Here is a 24,571-nt window from a genome sequence, read left to right on the forward strand (position 1 = left end):
AAAGAAATACATGTTTATGTATATATGTGACAGTGACAGTACTTGAGATTGAATTTATATGACCCAGCTGGTGCTCCCTCTCCCCCTCTCTCACACACCTCAGTATCTTTCCATCAGATAGTCAACCCAATAGCCACTTCATTACATTATTTTATGTTTCCACAGAAAGCTACCATCTGCATTTGATCCTTCATGTTGAAGCCTTGAAAATGTCCATGACATGCAAATTGTAACAAGGGTGTATTTTAGATTTTTTATCTCACCCTGTAGACTGGCTAGGATTTAATAACGACTGTGCCTGTGATTGTTTCACAACATAGTTTTACATATTGTCTTACAAGTGTTCAAAGACATTTAGAAATACGACATATCCAGCAGCACAGACACAGCCGTTAGATATGAGCTGTGAGACATTATTTCCCTAAGATGTCTAATGCTTGATACAATAGACATATGATTATATTTTGAGGAATAGAGAGCAGACTTCAGATGTGTGGGACCTATATTATTATTATTATTATTATTATTATTAATTATTAATTTAACTAGGAGGTCCACCAAAATAAAGAGTTCAGGGAGGTCATGTGTTAACATTAAGGAACTAGATGCTTCTGAAGACCTGCTCAACCCAGGAATATGTTTATTTTCTGTAATCGAATGGAAAGTCCTTTGATTCTTAGTTTCAGCATCCTAGTTTAGAGGACAAGAAACTTCTGTTGTATTAAAAAAGTGTTGAAAACAGTTGCTGAATAATGACAGTTCACCCAGTGATCTCTAGCCCAGCTAATCTTCTGCCTGTTCCTGGTGTACTTTTCTATTCCAGGAGACATTTTAATGAAGTTCTCTGTTTTTGTAATTGATTTTAATAAATATAAGCCTTTGTTGGGTTTGAGAATTAATTTTAATTTATTTTATCCATTGCATGCTTTTTGAAATTTGTATGTATGCTTCTTAGACATTCCAGTGATTAAGCAGTCTATAAATAGCTCAGATAAATAAATAATGCATATTTACAGCAATGATGAGAGCACTTAAAGTATCTCTATGTGGTTGTCATTGCCATGTCATTTTATTCTATTTGTTTTATTCATAGTGTTTGTGTGTCATCCAATAACAAAGCAGAAATTAAAGCTGTAAGATATAAAATAAACCATAAGCATGGCAATAGAATAAGACCAGCAACAAAGAAAGTCAATATAAAGGCTGTAAGTGGCACTAAAAGAATTAAAGATTAAAAAGCCAGGGAAAATAAAAACAACTCTCACCTAGTGCTGAAAACTAATCACTAGGTGGACCACAGCAAACAGCAAACCAAATAAAGTTTTTACAGAACCTGAGCTGCAGTGGAATGGAAATGGTGCTGCATGTGGCTGATATGGGGTAGAGTATAAAACAATGTCTTTTTATATTCCTCATCTCCAGTAAGAAAGATGTGTATCAATGAACATCCACAGACTGTGAATTTGTTCCTTTGGGGAGGACTGTAACCCTGCCCAGCAAACACCAGTAAACTGGAGAGATGAGCCAACCAGAATAAGGACCACTGTCTTATCTGGATAGAGGTTCAGTTTATTGATCTACATCCAGTACAGTACTGCTTCCAGGCGCTATTCTAGCACCATCACCACCTCACATGAGAAAAAGTGTCATGTATAATCTGCATATTGATGACACTTTAGCCCAAACCAGTAAGTGAGCTCACTCAGTGGTTTAATGAAGGTGTTTAAAAACCTGGGGGAACAAACATCCTTCAGGACAATGGCATAGATGCAAGGGAGTGAAGCTGCAGTTATGCAGAACTACCTGATGAAATTGCCTGTAGCACAGAAGTTTCTGATGTCACCCCCCCCCCCTTTCACTGAGAAGGAATAGTCCCACAAATGTAGGGGGACATTCAGTCCAAAATTAGTTAAAACAATCTGAAACTGCACAGAAGGTAACATTTCAGAAAGCTGGATCATATAGTGGAATGCATACTTAACAGAGTTTAACCTTGGGCTTGGAATCCATACCTTTAATATGATTTGAGAACTTCTACTGCCTCTGCTCCCCCAATAACAGAGGCCCTACACAAATTATAAAGTTGTTGGGAGTGTCTTCCTTAAAAGAGATAGAAAGAGCCTATTAACTGTGTTTCAAACTGAAATCCTTTTCATCTACCCTTTCCAACATAGCATAGTTATGCTTCACCAAGCTCTTCCACCAAAATGATCGCACAGTCTTGAGAAATGGAATGAAATGAAGTGAGTGGTCTTCATGTCCATCCTAAATTTTGCCTCAAGGGACAACGGCTTTATTTCCAGTGAAACATTTTAGCAATTACAGCCACTCTTTTCTGTTTTCACCTCTGTGAACCAGACCCTAAGGGATGCAGAACATACCAGCTCAATGTAGAACAGTCCCTAGGCTGCTTCAAATTACTCAGGAGGCTACGGGGAAACTATAAGTAATTGGAAAAAAAATACAAAGGCTGTTAAAAGCCATATTTCCTTTCAGTCTACTAAGCTCTGAGAGCTGAGAGGCTGGACTTCAGCTTCCAGAAAGACACATTTGTTTGTCTGTTTTGTAAACATATGGCCACTTGATAGAAAATCCCATTTTTAATTATCCTCCTTCTAGACAACATTTTTGATGTAAATTTTATCATGCAATTTTAGCTGAGAATATCCTGAAGCTCAAGCCAGTGTTTAGAAGCAATTATGCATGGAATACACTCCCTTTATAACATGGGTGAATGGTTGGATACTGTCACGCAAATGGTAAACACTTTCCATTGATGACAATGTGTGCGATTACCACTAATACTACCCCCACCTTACACTGTAATATAATGTGTCTGGGATGCATTCCTGTGCTAATATAGGATGGTTTTTGCTCAACAACAGCATTCTTTGGGAACATCTACATGCTATTTATACCCAATCCAAAAATCAAGAGTCTACCGCAAACCCATTTTCCTTCTCATTGGTGACCCAATCCAAAGCAAGGCCAAAGCAGCAGCACCAAATTAGGGGGGGAGGGCGGGTGTTCGGCAGCGCGAAGCAAGTGCCCCACCCCTGGCACGCTGCTGCATTTATAGGTCCCTGGGATCACGCCACTCTCCCCAATTGGCCCAAACAGCCAAGCGCGATCCCGGGGCCCAAGAGACAAGGCTTGGGCCACGCCTAGCAACAACACACCCCGTGGGGGTGGCTTAAGGGTCCCAAGTGCAACCCAGACCCTCGATTTAGGAGGATCCCAACTGTTAATGTCAAAACATAGAGTCCTAGCACATTTTCCTAGGTGCAAACCCCATTGAGCACAGAGACTTATGTGCCTGTTAAGTAAATGTGCATAGAATTGCTTTGTGATGGTAAAATATTGGCAGGAATATTAGATGATTGACTGAATCCAGTATTTCACAGTTATATCCATATAGACCCAGGCTCTTAGAATGCCCTGGAACCTTGGAATTCCATTGCCAATGCTGAGCTAGATGGATCTGTGCTCTTACTCAGTATAAGGCAACTCTCAGTATACAGTATAAGACAGTATAGTGTCCTGTCCCTATGAACTGTCTTTCTATGTCCTTAGCAACATTCTCGTATCACTGTATAAAGCAATTTAACACAAAGATGCAATGACATATATTATTCAAATGTCTTCTAAATTTTGGAATAGTTTGCAACAAAAGCAAACAAAATAGCAATAGCAGCTGTCCAAAAGTTGTTGTTTTTTTAAAACAGCTTTTCTGGAGAAACAGTTTGCTTCCCAAGAACTCACATTGCTGCTCCCTGGCAAGACAAAGCCCTTAGTTACCCTGACAGTTTGCAACATATTGGTGCCAACTTGAGGGACCAGTAACACAGATCTGACATGTGCTGCCTATGCTGAAAACCTCTGGGAACTGATGCAGAATCAGTGTATGAGCTTGTTTGCCCCATCAAGCATTCTGAGGATGTTATTTCAGAGATTCTTTGCCCGAGATGTCAATTCCTGTCTAAATAGAAAAGAAATTCCAGGGTATTTCCACCAAACAACCTTGCTGACTAACCTGGGTCATACAGAGGTCACTGTTAACATCTCTTGGGATAAGGTTCTCTGTATAGTGAATATCACAAATGATCATGCGAAAGGCGAGTTAACCAAAAGCCTTTGAAAGTGAATTAAAGCCCCGTTATTTACCCCATGAACACAGAAACAGGCCAGATGGTTTGGTACATTATGTATTACATTATCTGAATGGGACATCTGGAACATGGAGACTACTTTAAGTGTTTTGGCCATGGCGTTCACTGACTTTAAGCCAAGAATGACTGGAGATCTGTAAGTGTCTACTAGGTACCATTTTGTTCAAAGGGTTTTATTTTGTAAATATTAGAATTGTATTATTGGCCACAACAAGTCAACAGCATAGGACAGGGTAGCAATTTTAATGTTGCTAAAAAAAAACATTCAGGGCAGGAGAAAAGTAAAAATTGGGAATCCTCCTCCTAAAGAGCAGTAGTTCCAGACTTTGAATTTTGGGGTTAGTTGAACAGGATCTGCTCATCTAGCCCCAAATCTGTGTAGTAGAATGGAAAAGGGGATGTAATAGTTCTCACTGTTCTTCACAGTGTATGGGATAGGGTCTGAAGAATCACACCTTTTGTGGAATGCCCTCACCCTGGAAGCATGCCTGGGATCAATGCATGTAGCATTTGGGTGTCAAGTGATGACATTTTTGCATGCCCAGACCTTAGGATTTGATAGAGGGATGTGTAGCCTGCCCTGCAGTTTTAAATAAAAACAAGGAAGTAAGAAAGTTGGCTGTTCAGATGAGTGAATCTGTGGAGCATATAGCAAGGTCTGTGGGTATCAGAACCTGCATGTATTATACTGCCTTATGGTGCTCTCCGATTTTATCTATTTTTATATTGTGCTTATGTATATGGTTATTGTTTACTTATTTATTATGGAAGTCATTGATATGACTTTATTGTCCTTTTTGTGTATATATGTGTGTGTGCTTACATGTTTATCTATTGTAAACCACTTCAATATCCTTCAGATAGTAAGAGGTTTATAAATGGAGGAAAGAATAAGAAGTAAGAATAAACCAAAATAAAATAATTCCTTCCAGTAGCACCTTAGAGACCAACTGAGTTTGTCATTGGTGTGAGCTTTTGTGTGCATGCACACTTCTTCAGATACGTAGAATAAACCATCTGTCAATTTTATTTGGATTCAAACCAAAATGTTGCAGTGTACATGCACCTCTCTCCAGAGTACTGTACTCTTGTTCAGTGCTCAAAGCAGCCAGGAAGAGAAGTCTTGTAGTGGTTCTTGGGCTTTGAAAGGAATGAGAACCTCTTCCCCTACTTCCCATTGCATTAGATACTGTTAAAAGAATTTCAGAATTTGGGCTGTCTGCCAGCTCTGAATCTCAATGCTTTGTTTCTGTGGGCAAGGATGAAAAATGGTATGGGGGACTTTAAAAACAAAACAAAACCCACATCATGCTCATTCCTCATTCCTTATACTATGGATTCTATGGATTCATAGCATATCATGAATACAGGATACTGTGGGTTTGATCCAGACTTTGCTTCCACGGGCAGAGTGGGGAAGGCTCCTCTTTCTGATTCCTCCTTCCACCCTGCAACACCCAGCAATATCTCTCACATTCTTCTAGAGGGTTGGGAGGGTCCTCTAGAAAAGTGTGGGGTTACAGGAGGAGAGGGGGAATCCATTAACTGGATGAAAGGTCCTCTGTGCATGAAATGAACCTCTCTGTGGAAGGAGAAGTCTGGATCCAGTCCTAAGTGCACTTAGTTGCTCAAGCAGGTCAACTCCTTCCCTCTTCTCCATTGTCCATTTTTAATACTGACAACTTCTAATATTCCATGGTTCGACTTCCTTCAGCCATAGACTGTCTGTCCAGAGCTAGCGGCATCTCTATGGTAGAAATTTGTGCTTCATTTTCTTCTTCTAATAGTCCATTTATACCATTCTACCAAGAGCTAAATTGTGACTAAGGAAATTGCTGAGGAAATGTATTTCTGACTCTTTTCAAAATATTTCGGTTGTGCATTGTTCCCTCGCTGTGTTCTTTCATTTCCCTCATGTTGGCACTAAAATACTCATAACAATGTTCACAAAAACTCTTTAGAGTGTTCTTTGCAGCACTGGGAACATCACAAATGTAACAAGCCAACCTATGGTAATTAAAGCTTCCCCCCACCCCGCTGTGGGCTCAAGGTTTTCTGTGCATAGAATCTGGTTCTTTTTAAAAAAGCAACCTTTATTGGAGAGGTGGGGGAGAGACCAAGCAGTTATTCACTGATAATGATGATGATGATGATAATTTATTTGTACCCCACCCATCTGGCTAGGTTTACCCAGCCACGGGCGGCTTCCAACAAAGATTAAAAATACGTTAAAATGTCACTATTGCAAGTGCATGGAAAGCAAATGCAGTAATTTAAGTTATATGGTGGCTATATATCAGCTAACGCATCTGTAAACAGGAATCTCCTTAGTTAGCATGGACCTTTTAAAATACAGTGTCTAGGATCCCCCCATCTTCAGTTAACACCAGCCCTGTTATGTTGTTAGACAGTAGTTTTATGTGTGTGTGATTGTAACACTTGTGATATTTCTAACCGGAAAGAGAGAATGCAATAGACTTGATGGGAGCAATGATAGTATGGTGCAAGGAAAGGAGTGTGCCGTGAATCTACTGGGGTTGAGAATATTCAGTGGGACACATGGAGAAACCCCCTTCAGAGCCTCATCCTTAACATACAGGGTCTGAAACAAGTCAGTGGGCTGATGTACATAGCTTGCTTGTGAGCACTAATCAGAGCATAAACAGAGAGGGTAGTACTGTTTCCAGAGATCTTGGATATGCTGAAAGGGATATGCTGAAACAGCACATTTGCTTTCCTATGAATGTCCTTGAATGTGCCCTGTCCTTACCACAGTTGGGCACCCTGTGAGGTATGTCTGAGTGTTTCAGGTTGGTATTTGAGAAGGGGTAAGGCTGGAATTGCAGTACCTTGGACAGCTCCAAGCATAGAACTTGATGGAGAATCTCAAAAGGGTAGTCCTTTGACCGAGAGCCTTGTCTTCTGTTATCTCTTAGTCTGTATTCATGAGTGTGGATGCCATAGTGTAAAGGAGGTTCATTCCTCAGAGGAATCTGGCTCAGAGGGTATTATATCGGAGTGTCTGACTTGCGGGATTTGGCTCAAAGGGACTGCTGGTCTTTCTGATCCAACTGGTGGCAGTGCTTGCTATGACTTACTTGCAAAACATTTTGAGGACAAAATTGCTATCCTCCACCAGAACTTCATTAGTACAGCAGATGAATTTCAAAAGGCACCCACAGCACTGTCTATGTCTGCGGTGTTGGATGAGTTTCAGTTAGTAAGGCTTTAGGACATGGACAAGGACATTGGTTCTGTTTGGTTGCTCTCTTTACTCTCATGGATGATAAAAACTATCAAGGAAGGGACAGCTCTCTGGGCTAGAAGGTGATTAATGCTTCCTGTCTAGAAACTCCTTAAGATCTGGATCTGGAACATCTAAATACTTATTAACCAGTTGCTAAAGTTTTCTTCTTGGGCAAGGTTCTTGAAGATAGAGTTGTGAGCTAGTTCCAGGCTCTCTTGGATGAAAACTGATTTTCTAGACTCACTTCATTCAGGGATTACAACTGGTTTTGCCACAGGAACTGGCTTGGTCCCCCTGTATGATGACCTTTGTCTGGAGAAAGGAACAGGGGAGTGTGTGACTGGCTTTCAATACTATGGTATTGTTCTGGAGTGGCTTCCCACATTGGGAGTGAGAAAGCAGTGGCTCCTTTCATTCTTAGTTGACAATCTTCAGCGGGTGGTGCTTGAGGAGTGTTACCTGGCTTCATGGATCCTTCAATGTGGGGTGCCGTAGAGTTCAATTTTATCTTGCATGGTGTTTAACATGTATTTGAGGCCTTCTCTGTGGTAGCTCCTCATCTATGGAATACTTTCTCCAAGGAGGCATGCCTGGCACCATCACTATCTGCTTTTAGGTGCCAAGCAAAAACATACATGTTCTCCAAGGCTTTGGGATCTTAATAGCCTACTTATATTTTAGAATATAATCTTCTTTTTTCCTATAAATTAGTGGTTTATTTTAGGTTGTTTTAGGCTTGTTATTCGACTTGTTTTCAAATACTTTTTGTAAGTTGCTTTGAGTTCTTTTCTCTGAAAAAAACCAAATAGAAATATGTATAATACAATACAGTATAACATACGACTGTACGCTATAGTAACCATCCTGTTTATGTGAATGTAGATAATAGATTAACAAGCACACGGGTATAGCCATAAAGAATGCAGGAGTGCAGTTTATTTCATATTTGTACCAATCTAGAATTATCGACTTGTGGAAGAAAGCTTCCTAGTTGAACATGATCTCTATTATGTTTATGTTTCACCAAATTTGATTTGTTTTGATTGTGTTAAAACTGAAACAAGCAAAAGAGCTTCTTTAAGACCAGACAGATCAGTTAGGACTCAGTTATATACACACATGCTTTGGAGAAAGTCCTGTCAAGTTCAGTGAGACTGGCTTACTAGGCATGCAGGTAGTATGTGAGAACATATTATTAATGGTGATTATTATTCCATTATTTTAGTAAGCAATTAACAAAATACAGCACATTTGCTATCAACAAGTATATTGAAAAGTTTTTCTATTCATACAAATCCATGGTATTACTTTTCTTTATGATTATTTGGATCCAAATATTCAAAAATCTTAAGGTGCAAGCCATGTAAGTCAAAAATCTTAAGGTGCAAGCCATGTAAGTCAATATCACAAAGATAAACCTACTAGTTCAGTTGGTAGATAAAGAGGTACTTATTCTCAGGGTTGTGGGTTCATGTCCCACATTGGACAAAAAATTCCTGAATTGCGGGGGGTTGGACTAGATGACCCTTGGGGTCCCCCCAACTTTACAATTCTATGATTCCATGAACTTCTAAGTAGTGGATTACTCTGGGGTAAATCTACAAGATTGTCAACCTCCTAAGTTCAGCAGCTGTACTCAGAGAAAGCTACAGGAATGGGATGTTCTTGCTTTGAGCTGCCATGAAATGCATTTGAAAATAAGATTGTTTATGGAATGAGATGGGACTGTCTGGCTCACGGGAGCCAGCTGAGAGCTTCCCATCGTTTGTTACATGCTGTGCATAATCAACATTTGGCTTAACTTTCCAATAATGATAAAATTTCATATTCTGCTGCATGACATGTGAATTATTATTATTATTTTTTACATATATTCATACCACCGACTTTCCTGTAAGTTAATCTCATCTCTCATCAATTTTTCACCAGCTTCACTCTGATGTTGATAAAGGAGATGGCTCCATCAAATACATCTTGTCAGGAGAAGGGGCAAGTTCCATTTTCATTATTGATGAGAACACGGGGGATATTCATGCTACAAAGAGGCTTGATCGGGAGGAACAAGCCTACTACACCCTCCGAGCACAAGCACTAGATAGACTGACAAGTAAACCCGTGGAACCAGAGTCAGAATTCGTCATTAAGATTCAGGACATCAATGACAATGAACCTAAATTTCTGGATGGCCCTTACACTGCTGGCGTGCCTGAAATGTCTCCTGTGGGTAAGTACTTGCAGTTGAAAATCAATTCTTGTTTTTCTTCCCTTTTCATTATTTGCTTTTTCAATATTTTCTTTCTTCCTATTGCTTATTGCTTTATCACACTACTGTGTTGTCTGTGACTTACTTCTCTTGAGTAAAAGCCAAGCTTAAACCCACCCCTGAAATCTGCTAATCCAAGACATTCAACACTCAAAGTTTCTAGATGAATATTTCAAGAATAAGGGAGGGAGCGTATCTGTGAAACTATTTTCTGAAACAGATAAAAGGTACCATACATTCAATTGGCAACTGAAATAATCAGGTGACTGAAGAAACTAAAATATGGTTTTGTAGAACTGGAACAGGTTTCAGTGATTAGGGCTATGTGAGGGATGGGACAGAATGGAGGTGTATGAAATCAAGCATGTTGTGTAGAAAATGTACATATAACTGTTTTTCTTCCATTTATGAGGAGTCATCCAATCACTGAATGATGAACTATTTGGAATAGACAAAAGGAAGTGCTGCATAACACAGAGCCTCTTAAACTATGGAATTCTCCTCCATAAGTTGTAGTGATGGCCACCAAAGGAGATTAGGCAAATTCAAATTCAAAGAGGATGGGATAGGACTAAACTAGTAGTGATGTCTATATGCCACCTTCAGGATCAGTGGTAGCATTCCTTTGTACAGTATACCAGTCAGTGGAAAACAATAACAGAAGGGGGCTGTTTCCTTTATATCTGGGCTACTCATAGGCAACTGGTTGGCCTTTGTGAGAGATTGGATACTGAGCAAGGGAGATATTAGTTCTGAACCATATGTACGAAAAGTTCTTAAGGGACTTTTTTGAAGATTCATTTGAAGTGCTTAAAAAACGTTAATTTGATGTTGCACCTTAAGTGGTCCTTCAATATCCTCAGCAGGAGAAGTCCCTAGGTACCAATCCATGATTGTCCACACGTCTCTGCTTCACCTTAAAGAAGCAGATAAAACAGCCCTGTTGAAATGTAGCAATTCGGTATTGTCACTGATTGCTAAATATTGAAAAAGATAGTCATTATTAATAACATTGTTGTCAGTCAAGATGAGCTTGGGTTTTTAGGTACTGCTTGTGTATTTGGCTATTGTTCCTTCTCAGGAATAGGAAGAAGATACCATCAGTTTCTGATAAGTATTCCATGTTCAGTCTCAACAGACTATTATCTGGGTGTTTCATTTTTTCCCTTGTACAGTAACTGGAGTCTATCTTGTCTTTTCTCCATTGAGTTAGATATACACTCTCTCACACACAGTTCTAAATGTGTTAGTTTTCTCACTGAACTGTGCTGGTTATAGAAACATAATTTCTTTTACCTTAATAACCTTAAGATACCATTCCCCCCCCCCCCCCCGGGATCAGGTCACTTTAGAAAGGCATTCATCTCTAGAGTTGGGGAAGGTATTCTACCTTCTACAAATTAAGCTAGTCTCTACACCAGAGGCAGTCAACCTTTTTATACCTACCACCCACTAATGCATTTTTCTTGATGGTAAAATTTCCTTACCACCCACCAGTGCTGCAGTAATATGTAGCGTAGAACCCCCTACTGCCCACCTGGAATCCTGAAATGCCCACTAGTGAGCAGTAGGGACCAGGGTGACCACCCCTGCTCTATACAGTAGCTATCAGTGTGTTCAACTGTAGCTTAAAATAACAATATGTGGGCTGTTCTGTGTCAATATTTCCTTTGCAGTCTATACTGCTCTAACTGCCTCCCTTTTTGCTTCAAGATAGTGGTGGCTTTTGGAAATATGGTTAAAAATGTCTGGAATGATGGAAATTCTTTTGCTGTAAATTAAGTTGCATTGTCAGTCATGAGTCCATGTGGCAGGCCCAAGTCAACAAAGGTATTGCTCAGCTGTGCAACAAGCCTATAGCATGCAATAGTAGGCAAATGAGTAGGCAAATATTGATACCCCTAGAATAGTAGCCTACAATAACCAGATAATATCACCTTCCCAGTGCACACAGGTCAGTTGTGAGCCCCAAATGCATAAAAGTTCATTGCTTTGTGTTGATCAAGTTCTTTAGCAGACACAGGGTAGAGTTTTGTTATTTATGTCATATCAAATTCCAGTCTACCATACTGTATTCTTGGCCCCTTTACAACATTTGGTTAGACCCTGATATCCTTGTTTGATAAGGTCTAGGAACTTCTTCTTGTATATCATGGTGCAACAATATAGGTTTTTTGTTTTGTTTTTGCTTACTTGTTTGTTTGTTTTGCTCTTAGGCCTTTCAATTCACTCAGTTGCATACAGACAGAAGAGTACTTCCTAGCATACTCTTCAGATTGTTTCTCTTCAGATCGTATAAATCTTTCCCCTTTTTGAAGAGTACTTCCTAGTAGTCTCTGAGGTATTGCTAAGGTATTCAGGTCCTCCTGATCTAATATAGTGTAGGATTTATCCATGAGTAGATGTCTACATCTGACAAGCCTGTTTTAGAATGCTGATAGAGAAGCACACATAGCATGTGCCTGATTTCTTCCTTTCACTTGCAAGTCCCTGTTTGCACTGTGGGCTTCATAATAATGGATCTGCTATGGATGCCTGTTTTTGTCTTCTAACGTACTTGTCTACTGAATTGAAACTCATCATTGTTAGTAGAAGATGCTGGCCTAGTAATGTACTTGAACCAAACATTTTTCTTAAATCAAGGTCACCAAGGGTTTATAGTCTGTGAAGAGTCTGAAAGAAAGTAGATCACATAGGCATCTATAAAAGCTTTATAGTGCCCAAACACTAGCGAAACATTCTCTCTTTTCACCCCATTCAATTTGTGCATAGCATTTTTCTGCTTCAGTAAGAGGTTAGGTAAGCGGTCTGGAACAGAATGCAGTGAGCTTGCATTCTGAACTAGGCAGATGCGGTGGCTTCACACCTTCAAAACTCCTTGTAATAATAATAATAATAATAATAATAATAATAATAAGAAGAAGAAGAAGAAGAAGAAGAAGAAGAAGAAGAAGAACTTGTTGGCATCATAGAAAGTATAAGATTGGCTATCAGAAGTTGTGTGACCTTTATATTTGTAAAGGTAACCTCCTGAACTATCTCCCAAGCCTGGTCATTGTGGATTTCAGTAAAAGCTTTAGTGGCTGTGCCTCTTTGAAGACATCTTTTGAATATTTATTTATTTTAGTTAGAAGAATTTATAAAGCACTCAGTCAAAGTGTCCTTATGTGGTGAACCTAAAGCAATTACAAATAAAACCAGGAATGTTTAGAAACAGCTATATGTAACGTGTTAACATGTCCAGGTAAGCTTGATGAACTTTTTTTAAGCCATTGCCTTAAGCAGAACAATGAAAATGTTCAACAGTGTCAGAAAGCATCTTGGTTCTGTAATGTTAGTCAGTGCTTACAACTCTTTGGACAATGTCCTTCTCTAGGCCTGTCATTGTCCCATATTGTGTGATTACTTGACCCAAGAACTGCATTTCAACTTTGCATCAATTAGTTTGGTCCAGATTCAAGGAGACTGTTCTATAAGATGACCAGAATTTTGTCATGCTCTTCCATTGATGTATTAGGATGTGTATTAGGATCTTGTCCACTAATACCACAGCTCCTTTTGTGTTTCTAAGGAGGCTTGTCATCTTTCTCTGAAAAATCCTGGGAGCACTTGTGATTCCAAATGGCAGACATTGAAAACAATATCCCAAAGGACGTGATAAATTTAGTCAGTTCACCACTCAGTTTTGTCAAAGGTGTTTGCCAGAAAGTGCTTGAGGCATCCAATTTGGAAACTACTTTGGCTCCTGTCACTTTGGGGAAAAGGTCATCTAGCATTGGGAGTACATATTTTTCTCTGACTATAGCTTCATTAAGTTTTTAAAGATCTAGACAGGTGTGCTTATTCCCATTTTTCTTGATGACAGGGACCATTGGTTCATACCGTGAGGTGAGCTCAGTCATTTGCTTAAGTGTGCTCCTTTCTTTTATCCTTCCTAGCTCCATTTCTACATTGTTATATAGGTGAATAGATATTTTGTGGCTGTTTGTATGTAGTATTGTTTGGCCACAGATCTTAAAGCAGTGTCTACAATGTCTCATTTTCTTAGGCAGTTTTTGTCAAACAGTCCTATTTCTCCCACAACTTTTAGTAGCCCCATTCAGGCAGCTATTTCATGACTGAGGATTGTATGGCAGACAGAAACGGCTCATCCGTGTAGCTTGTTAGTGTAGTAGAGCATCCAAAACCATATATAATATTCCTTGGGCTGTGTAAAACAATTGTTGCCTTTTGCACATCTGTGAGTGCTCTGGAATTTTGCATAGGCCTTCTCTGAAATAAGTGTAAGATAGGCTCCTAGATGTATTTTGAAATTAATAGCATTTTGACTGGTAGTTAAGTTTATTTTCCAAGGAGGGTCAGTGTCCTTACACAACATAAACTTTAAGAAAAAATGCCTGTAGACCACTGTGGTGAGTTGTTGCACCACCTGAATACAACAGGTTCTCTAGGCCTATAATGATAGTAAAATGTCCTGTCTTCAAACACTTTCCGCACTATGCTCTTCTAGCTTGACTTTTGTAATTGGTTTTTGTGAATTGCATAGAGAATTTTGATCAATGGGTTGTCTAGAAATGGCATTAAATCAATAAATATGGCTTTGTAAAGAGTTACATCCTCTTACAGTTGCATACTTTCAGAAATCACTTGGTCTATAATTCCAAGCACCAATTTGTCTTTAGAATCTTCAGGCTCACTGTGTTCATCCTGTTAATTCATGATATTTATGGCCCTCCTCAGCAAAGGTAAAGGATTTAAAAACATTGTTAGCTCCCCACACCTGTACCATAAAGGAATGAGCACAATTCTTTTCTCTCTGGAGCTTTTTTGGTCAGGCAAAGGTAAACAAATTTGACTCTTTTCTTCAGGATTCTTTAAACTGGAACCTTCTGGTCCGGGGAACTGTGCCTACAGCTGGGTGAATCGCTCATCTTTTCAGTCCTAAGTTCAGTTCTCCACATTTTTATATGAAAATCAGCATTTTAGTGTGAATTTATTCTAATGCACACATTTTTCTTTGCAGTTTTGTTCATTATTCATTTTTGCAAAGCAATTTTCCCTAATATAATGCCTTTCTGTATCTCATGTTCACTAATATATGCATTTTTGTACACATTGCTTGTCTAGAGGATACCACTAAAAATACAGAGAAGTGTAAATTTGGGAAGGTGGCTGTTTTTGTGTTGTTTCAAAATGTACAAATTATGTAAGTTTGCCTTTCAGTGTGGACTAAATAATAATAATAAAAATCCCCTCCATAACGGTGACACTGTTTGTTATATTTGGAATTTGTGAGATCTGACACCAAGTCATGGAAGAATCAGGACACCAGTCAGTCTCCACGAAGAACAGAACAGTAGCAGGAATCTCATGGCTGCACATAGATACAACTATGCCTGGTGCTATCAAATGATTAATGCAATCTAAAGCCCCTACTCTACCCATGTGGCTTTGCCGAGTGGTGGGGCCACTGCCACATCTGCAGTCTTGCAGCACATTGTGGCCATGATGGAATATGGGGTGGGATATGGGGAGGCAGTAAGACTGCTGTACTAGCCTGGAGCTGGCTTCACAATGACAATCGGATCAGGCTTAATGCCATCATGTGGCAACAGTGAGACTGGCTCAAGATCCAACAAGCCCCAGATTAGCTCAGCCCTTTGCACTTCCTATATCAGGGCCTTCTGCTGACTCCCCATGGCTGGCATCCCACTACTGTCACTCTCACTCATGTTTGGCAGGCAGAGTGACATTTGCATTATACTCTTTGCAGTGGGAGGTCATCTTGGCTAGGAGAGCTGGGTAAAGGGACACCTCATCTCGATCCAAATCCCACCCAACTCAGCTCAAGTGTCTTTTGGATTGCTCTGCTAACTATATAAGGACACCGTCCACACAGAGAAAGACTAGTTTATTGTGGCATGAGCTTTCATAGCTAAGGTTCTACTTCATTTGATGCAGTTTTAGACCTAGGTAAAGGTAAAGGGATGCCTGACTGTTAGGTCCAGTCGTGAATGACTCTGGGGTTGTGGCACTCATCTCGCTTTACCGGCCTAGGGAGCCAGTGTACAGCTTCCGGGTCATGTGGCCAGCATGACTAAGCTGCTTCTGGTGAACCAGAGGAGCGCACGGAAACGCCTTCCCACCAGAAAGGTCCTTATTTTTCTACTTAAACTTGTTCACAGATGCCATTTGTTTATCTCAAGTCAACAGTCTCTTGGTGTTTTTGAGAATCCAGATTGTATCCAGACTTATTTCCCCTGGAAATGGCCATACATAAATAGCTTGGCTGTATCTTTGGGTATATTTATTCCCTTCATTGGTGTCCATCATTAGTCGTACACAGAGTAGAATCATTGAAGTGAATGGACCTAACTTAGTCATGTCTATTAAATTCAATGAGTCTACTCTGAATGACCAACACTGGGTACAATCTCTTGTGTTCATGTAACTGTGTTAGCAAGTAAGTCTTCCAGATTGCAGACTGAGAATATAAAAATACCACATCAGAACAAACAGTCTCCAGTTGCTGTGCACTGCTCTTGAAATCATTTGTCCCTGTAGCAATGTAAAGGAGAGTGGTTTGAAACATGAGTCAGGGGCAGAGGGGAGACAAGTAAATCACTTTTACTGCAATATGATTTTACTAAAATGTAAGCATAAATATTATTGCTGAGTTGATAGCTGGCTGTTTTCCACAGTCCTTTAACACAATGTCAGTGAAGGAAAAAGGAGAGTAACCTCTGAAGGAAAGATGGAGATCAGTGTTTCTAGAGGGGGGAATCATGAGGGCAAGAAACAGAATTCTTAAAGCTGTTTCCAGCTGCACTCCATTAGAAGGCAAAAACTTGGATAATCCATTACTTTTAAGACCAAATGATTCCCCAACTTTACGAAGGCTATATATTTGAACAAAGAAAACCCCAATGCTGAGATCTCTGTCTCTGTGTGTGTGTCTCTCCAGTGGCCTCTCCTAGGGTTAGGAAAATTTGATAGAAGCACCACACTTTAGGTTGCCTTTGTATTAAATATATATTGTTCTTAAATCTCTGAGATTTTTGTGTGGATTTGTATTCCCCGAGTTCAGCAGGGGGCAGCATAGGAAAGTATCTTGCTCCTTCATCTTACCCCCTGAAGAGGACGGCTCTCCAGCTTTCAAACCTTTGTTATTTTTCTTCCCTTTTCCTATGCTGATCTTTTTAACTCAGTGCTTTAATCCCCAAGCCACATTCTCAACAGCAGTGTTTTTGCTGAAACCCAGAAACGTCTCTGAAATAAATATCATGAGGCCTCAAAGGTTTCATTGGGTTCCAAACACCCCCCTTTTTTTTGCAAAATAAAAAATAAAAAAATGAGGTTAATGACTCCATGACCCTCCATACTGTCTGTCTGTTGCCAACATGATTGGAAGCACCACCACACCTCCTAAGATTCTCTACTTTTCCAACCATGATCATTTAAGGTTTCTTGTCTTGTAGGAGGGCAACTAGCTACAATTCCCAAAGTTCTCTGGGAATTGTAGTTTGGTGAGGATAATAGTGCTTTCCTAACAACTCTTAGCACATTTAAGAAACTGCACAACCATGGGTTCTTAGAATATTTTTTTATAGCTTATGAAGCAGCATTCTTTAATTATAGGCATCACTGAAACCTGGTGGGATAAGTCTCACGATTGGAATGTAATAATGGAGGGATACAATCTATTTCAGAGAAACAGACCAGACAAGAAAGGAGGAGGAGTGGCGTTATATGTCAGGGATGTGTATACCTGTGAAGAGATCCAAGATTTAGAACCTCAAAGCCAAAGTGAGAGCATTTGGGTCAAAATTAAGGGAGAGAAGAATAACAGTGATCTCATTGTGGGAGTTTACTATAGATCCCCAAGCCAAACGGAGGACATAGATGATGCCTTCCTGGAACAGATGGCCAAGCATGCAAAAGGAAGGGAGATAGTAGTAATGGGGGACTTCAATTACCCGGATATTTGTTGGATGTCAAACTCAGCCAAGAGCATAAGGTCAAACAGATTCCTCACTGGCCTTGCAGACAACTTCATTGTCCAGAAAGTGGGAGAAGCAACAAGAGGAACAGCCATTTTAGATCTGGTCCTAACCAATGTTGATGACCTGGTTAGTGGGGTAGAAGTGGAAGGATCATTAGGCGCGAGTGATCATGCTCTTCTGAAGTTTACTATACAGCGGAAAGGAGCAGCCAAGCATACTAGGACTCAATTTCTTGACTTTAAGAAAGCCGACTTCATAAAACTTAGGGAAGTACTGGGTGAGATCCCATGGACAGTAAAACTAAAAGGAAAGGGAGTTCATGATGGCTGGGAGTTTGTTAAGAGGGAGATAGTAAAAGCACAACTTCAAGCAATACCATTGAGACGGAAACATGGAAGGTGTCTAAAGAAACCAGGGTGGCTATCTAAAGAACTTTTAACTGAGTTAAGATTAAAAAAGGATGTGCACAAAAAATGGAAAAGGGGGGAACCACCAAAGAGGAATTCAAACAAATAGCCAGCACGTGTAGATGCAAAGTCAGAAAAGCTAAAGCACAGAATGAACTCAGGCTTGCTAGAGAGGTTAAAAGCAACAGAAAAGGCTTTTATGGGTATGTTTGTAGCAAAAGGAAGAACAAAGAAACAGTGGGGTCACTCAGAGGAGAAGATGGTGAAATGCAAACAGGGGACACAGAAAGGGCTGAACTGCTCAATGCCTCAGTCTTCTCCGATAAAGAAAACAATGCCCGACCTGAAGAATTTGGAGCAAATGATTCAGCAAAGGAAACACAGCCCAGAATAACTAAGGAGATAGTACAAGAATACTTGGCTAGTTTAGATGTATTCAAGTCTCCAGGGCCAGATGAACTGTATCCAAGAGTATTAAAAGAACTGGCAGATGTGATCTCAGAACCACTGGCAGTCATCTTTGAGAATTCCTGGAGAACAGGCGAAGTCCCGGCAGACTGGAGGAGGGGAAATGTTGTCCCTATTTTCAAAAAGGGGAAAAGAGAGGACCCAAATAATTACCGCCCAGTCAGTCTGACATCAATACCAGGGAAGATTCTGGAGCAGATCATTAAGCAAACAGTCTGTAAGCACCTAGAAAGGAATGCTGTGATCACCAATAGTCAGCATGGATTTCTGAAAAATAAGTCATGTCAGACTAACCTGATCTCATTTTTTGACAGAATTACAACCCTGGTAGATGAAGGGAATGCAGTGGTTGTAGCCTACCTTGATTTCAGCAAGGCATTTGACAAGGTGCCCCATGATATTCTTGTAAAGAAGCTGGTAAAATGCAGTCTTGACTATGCTACCACTCAGTGGATTTGTAACTGGCTGACTGACCGAACCCAAAGGGTGCTCATCAATGGTTCCTCTTCATCCTGGAGAAGAGTGACTAGTGGGGTGCCACAGGGATCTGTCTTGGGCCCGGTCTTATTCAACATCTTTATCAACGGCTTGGATAATGGACTCAAGGGCATCCTGATCAAATTTGCAGATGACACCAAACTGGGAGGGGTGGCTAACACCCCAGAGCACAGGATCACACTTCAAAATGACCTTGACAGATTAGAGAACTGGGCCAAAACAAACAAGATGAATTTTAACAGGGAGAAATGTAAAGTATTGCACTTGGGCAAAAAAAAATGAGAGGCACAAATACAAGATGGGTGACACCTGGCTTGAGAACAGTACATGTGAAAAGGATCTAGGAGTCTTGGTTGACCACAAACTTGACATGAGCCAACAGTGTGACGCGGCAGCCAATGCAATTCTGGGCTGCATCAATAGGAGTATAGCATCTAGATCAAGGGAAGTAATAGTGCCACTGTATTCTGCTCTGGTCAGACCTCACTTGGAGTACTGTGTCCAGTTCTGGGCACCATAGTTCAAGAAGGACACTGACAAACTGGACCGTGTCCAGAGGAGGGCAACCAAAATGGTCAAAGGCCTGGAAACGATGCCTTATGAGGAACGGCTAAGGGAGCTGGGCATGTTTAGCCTGGAGAAGAGGAGGTTAAGGGGTGATATGATAGCCATGTTCAAATATATAAAAGGATGTCACATAGAGGAGGGAGAGAGGTTGTTTTCTGCTGCTCCAGAGAAGCAGACACGGAGCAATGGATCCAAACTACAAGAAAGAAGATTCCACCTAAACATTAGGAAGAACTTCCTGACAGTAAGAGCTGTTTGACAGTGGAATTTGCTGCCAAGGAGTGTGGTGGAGTCTCCTTCTTTGGAGATCTTTAAGCAGAGGCTTGACAACCATATGTCAGAAGTGCTCTGATGGTGTTTCCTGCTTGGCAGGGGGTTGAACTCAATGGCCCTTGTGGTCTCTTCCAACTCTATGATTCTATGATTCTGCAATCAGATAGGTGTTTGATGGTCTTCCATTGCCATAAGCAAAACTGTGAATAGTTTTGTAAGTACCACTTTGCCGCTTTGCCAGTGAGTCTTGGGGAGGACCGCTCCCCCTGGAAGCCCATTTTCCACCTTGGGCCTGGGGGCGGGCCCATACTCCACCACAGCATATAAGGCTCCAAGGAGGCCTCGGGACATTGCTGCTGCCGCTTTGCCGTGAGTTTGTGGGGAGGACTGCTCCCCCTGGAAGCCCATTCTCCACCTTGGGCCTGGGGGCGGGCCCCATACTCACCTCTGCAACCTATGGGGCTCCAGGGAGGCCTCGGGTGTGTGGGGTGGGGTGGGTGTTTAGTTGGTTGTGGGAATATGTTTAATTTTAATTATGTTGTGTTTGTAACTTTCTGTTTTTTATAGTTTTATTATTCTGTTAGTTTTTTTTTGTATAGGTTTTAATTTGATTTTAAGGGGAGGGGTCAGGGCTGCCTGGGAGTGGGTCCCAGCAAACAAAATGGTTGGGGCAGGTTCCACAGGGGGGGATGTACTGGGACAACCGATCTCAGTGATCATGGGTAGGAGGAGGAGTTACGCTAAGACCAGACCATGTCATTACCGAGGAAGCAGGCTTAGTCGTTGTCTGAGGACTATCCCTGCCTCCAGGTCTGGTCCTGACTGGACGGATACTGGAATCAGCAAGGGATACTCACATGACCTGAAGGTGCTGCTGTGCAATACCAGGTTAGTGATCCATAAAATCATTGTGATCCATGACTTGATCGTGGATGGAGGATGTTTCCTGGCATGTGTGACAGAGACTTGGTTGGATGAAGCAGATGGGCCTGTCCTTGCCGCTGCTTGTCCACCAGGTTTCTCTTATGCACAGCAACCCAGGCCTTGTGGGTGGGGAGGGGGGGTGGCAGTGATTTTTAGGAAGTCATTAGTTTGCACCAGGCATCCTATTGGAAAGACCCAGTTCTCTGAGTGCATGTTCTGGAAGTTGGGCAATAGGGGCGGTACAGGATTCCTTTTGGTGTACCAACCTCCCCGCTGCACCAAGGATTCCCTGTCCGAGCTGCTTCAGGTCGTGGCGGATGTTCTCCTGGAGACACCTAGTTTGGTTGTCCTAGGGGATTTTAACATCCATGCTCACTGGAACAAGACAGTTTGAGCATATTACACAGACCCTGGTTCAACTGCACTGGCTACCACTTAGATTCTGGGCCCAATTTTGACCTATAAAACCTTAAACAGCTCAGGACCGCAGTACCTCAAGGACTGCCTCTTTCCATATGAACCTACCTGGTCTGAGGCCCTTCTTCATGAGCCTCCTCCTCAAGAAGTCCAGAGGGTGGCAACACGAGAATGGGCCTTCTCTGTAATGGCTCCCCATCTGTGGAATGCTCTCCCCAGGGAAGTTCGCCTGCCATCTTCATTATACACCTGTAGGCACCAGGCAAAAATGTTCCTTTTTAACCAGGCCTTTGATTGATTTGATTGGCATCCTATGCCCTTTTAAAATGTGGTTTTTTGGGGGGGGGGTTATTGACTTGTTGTTTTTTATTATGTATTTTGTAGTTTTATATTTTGATTTTATTCTGTGAACTGCCCTGAGACCTCCGGGTATAGGGCAGTATATTAATAATATTAATAATGTATTTAATAAATGTGGCCCTTTTTGCCCAACAGAGCCAGTGTGGTGTAGTGGTTAAGAGTGGTAGACTCGTAATCTGGTGAACTGGGTTAGCGTCTCTGCTCCTCCACATGCAGCTGATGGGTGACCTTGGGCTAGTCACACTTCCCTGAAGTCTCTCAGCCTCACCCACCTCACAGAGTGTTTGTTGTGGGAGAGGAAGGGAAAGGAGAATGTTAGCCACTTTGAGACTCCTTCAGGTAGTGATAAAGCGGGGTATCAAATCCAAACTCCTCCTCCTCTTCTTCTCCTTCTTCTTCTCTTATTTTCATTGAGGGGAGGGATGAAAGTGCAGTGAGATATGATCTTCTCCTCTTTCTGGGAGTTGTTGACACTCTTTCAAATCAATGAGGGAAGAGGCAGGCCTCAAGCTAGTGCAGTAAAGGTCATGTCTCTTATTCTAGTACAGCACAGATATTTCACTCAGGAATATCCTAAGCATATCTGCTTGAGGCTCAGCTCTTCTTCATTTGTGTTTGTGTGTGTTTGGCTCACTTCCTTGCATTTTCTCTTCCTCTTTGAAATAAATCAATATCTGAGACTGCCTTGTATGTTTGATCCTGTGCCAGTGAATGCTTAAGGCCTTGTGCCCTGTGGCTAACAACCGCACAGGCAATGTACTCTTCGAGTACCCAGGTAATCCTCGCGTGATGCTAGCCATGGTGTTAAAGGCAGTTGTGCAGACTGAAGATTTTACACATGCAGGAACTGGAGTGGGAAATCCTGTGGAGACAGCCAACCATGTCACATTCAAAGTAAGTGTAAAGTAAAAGAAGCTTGACTCCTTCATAAACAATGTTTGAAAGTAGGTGGTAATTAAGCCATTTGGACAAAAGCCCCTATGTAGCTTCTTGTATAATCCTAGCAGATGTCTTTGTTTTGGAGAATGATTAGAACTTGAAATCAGTGGGCTTTTCAGAGAAGATTCATTTAAGCTGTGTGGTGCAGCTAGATGGAAGTTACTTTTATAGATAATTGGAGACACATCCTTTCCCTGATTTATGATGCTAACAGTTTACTATGGTTATATATGGCAGACTACTTTATTTGTTCTGTCGTACATACAAGTTATTCCTTCACAGTGTATATTCTTGTTCAGATGGTAAAACAGAGGGAAATTAATTCCTGTACAAAGGAGCAGCAAAAGGTGTATAAATCACCAGAAAATAAGGTTTAAGTGGGATTATATGTGGTGCATGGGCCTTGTATACTACGGCAAATTAAATCCACTTCAAGCTTCTTGGAATGGTATATTTAAATGCCTTTGGGGTTACCAGTGGAGTAATATTTAATACTGCATTAATATTGGATTAAGGATTTAGTACCATGAACTGCTTGTGTGGCATTTATCTTACATAGTCACATTGATTCATAGTTTATTTATAAGACACGGTTTCTAATTAAACATCTACAGCATTTATGAAATATTAAGGGGAAACAAAGTATCTACCTCCTATTTTGTTTAAAATTATATCCATGGCAAGGATTTTATTAATTAGCCATTAAGCATAGCAAAAATAATTTTCAGCCAAAATAAATTATGAAAGCATGAAAACTACCAATCTTATAGAGATGATTACTAAATTCTCCCCAGTTTTTTTGGTCCAGATTTTCTGATCTTGTTTGCAGCATGGCAGCAGTGCATTAGCAATCCACTATTCTTCCATTTAAAAATAAACAATTCTATCTGTAAAGACTGCTGTGCATGGACAGTTTGCCTTATTTTCTTTTTCATCATGTCTCTCTCTTTCCCCTTCCCCCCTTCCACATTCCAAGTTCTCAATGCACCTAAATATCTTTGCAAATTAATTAAATACTAGACAAGGCTTTCTGGGTCATCTTGGATTGATCACATTCTCTCAACCTAAACTCTACCTCACAGGGTTGATGTGAGAATAAAAGTGGGGGTCACTATGCATGCCCTGAACTCTTTGGAGGAAGGTTGCAGTGATGTATTAGAATATAATAATGTGTTTTAAAGAAATGTTGATGGAATGTTATGTATGTTTCCATCACCATATATGTGCACTGTGGTTCATTAATTGAAACAGATGCTGGTGTAACCCTGACACCAAAAAAGACAGAAATGAGCAGATGGAACTGAAAGCTGTGACAAAATGCATGTATGTTTGTTCTGGAATTAATTTTTGATTTTATCCCATGTAAAATAAGCAACAAGATAGATTGGAATGGTTAGAATGGTGACTGAATGAGTCTTGACCTTGACTGAATCAGGGTGACCTTTATCAGAAGAAAGAAGTATGGGTATATGTGCCAACCTATCATTCTTGATCTTTCAGCAGCTTTTGATACCGTTGACTATAGCATCCTCCTGAACTGACTCAGTGAAAGAGATAATGGGCACTGTTTTACAGTGGTTCAAGTCCTATCTCTGGGGTTGGTTTCAGGTAAGATCATCTTTTGGCTCCGTAGCTCTTGTGGCTATTTAACATCTAGTTGCAGCCTTCGTTATTATGAGATTTGGGGTGAACTGTCATCACTATACTGTAACATCTGCACATCTCTGTAGTGTCTAAATAAGGAGAGGCCTTGGAAGCCTTGGGCCATTGCCTGGACTTGGTGATAGGCTGGATGAGGGTCAAGTCTGAATCTAGGCAAGATGAAGGTTCTGTGGGTGAGAGATTCAGTTGTCTTCTTTGGATGGTGGTGTACTTCCCATGTACTCCCATGAAGCAGCTGGTTGTACGTTAGGGTGCTCCTGGATCTATCCCTGTCACTAGAACTCCAGGTGACCTTAGTAGCTAGAAGTGCCTGTTGACCAGCTTCAAATGATAAACAGCTATGGTTGTTTCTCGACTGGGATAGACTGACTACT

At 40.9% G+C, this 24,571-nt stretch overlaps 1 protein-coding gene across 4 annotated transcripts in view; it reads left to right on the forward strand.

The window, feature by feature from the left end:
- CDH7 (cadherin 7) overlaps window positions 1-24,571 on the forward strand; it is a 110,439-nt gene that overhangs the window by 36,321 nt on the left and 49,547 nt on the right. For all 4 annotated transcript variants that reach the window (XM_081919318.1, XM_081919319.1, XM_081919321.1 and 1 more), the window contains exon 3: window positions 9,346-9,640. In XM_081919318.1, coding sequence (XP_081775444.1) covers window positions 9,346-9,640 — 295 coding nt within the window. The remainder of the gene's footprint in view (window positions 1-9,345; window positions 9,641-24,571) is intronic.

Source organism: Podarcis melisellensis (genome assembly GCF_964234715.1).
Source record: "Podarcis melisellensis genome assembly, chromosome: 7".
In the NCBI taxonomy this organism is placed as follows: domain Eukaryota; kingdom Metazoa; phylum Chordata; class Lepidosauria; order Squamata; family Lacertidae; genus Podarcis; species Podarcis melisellensis.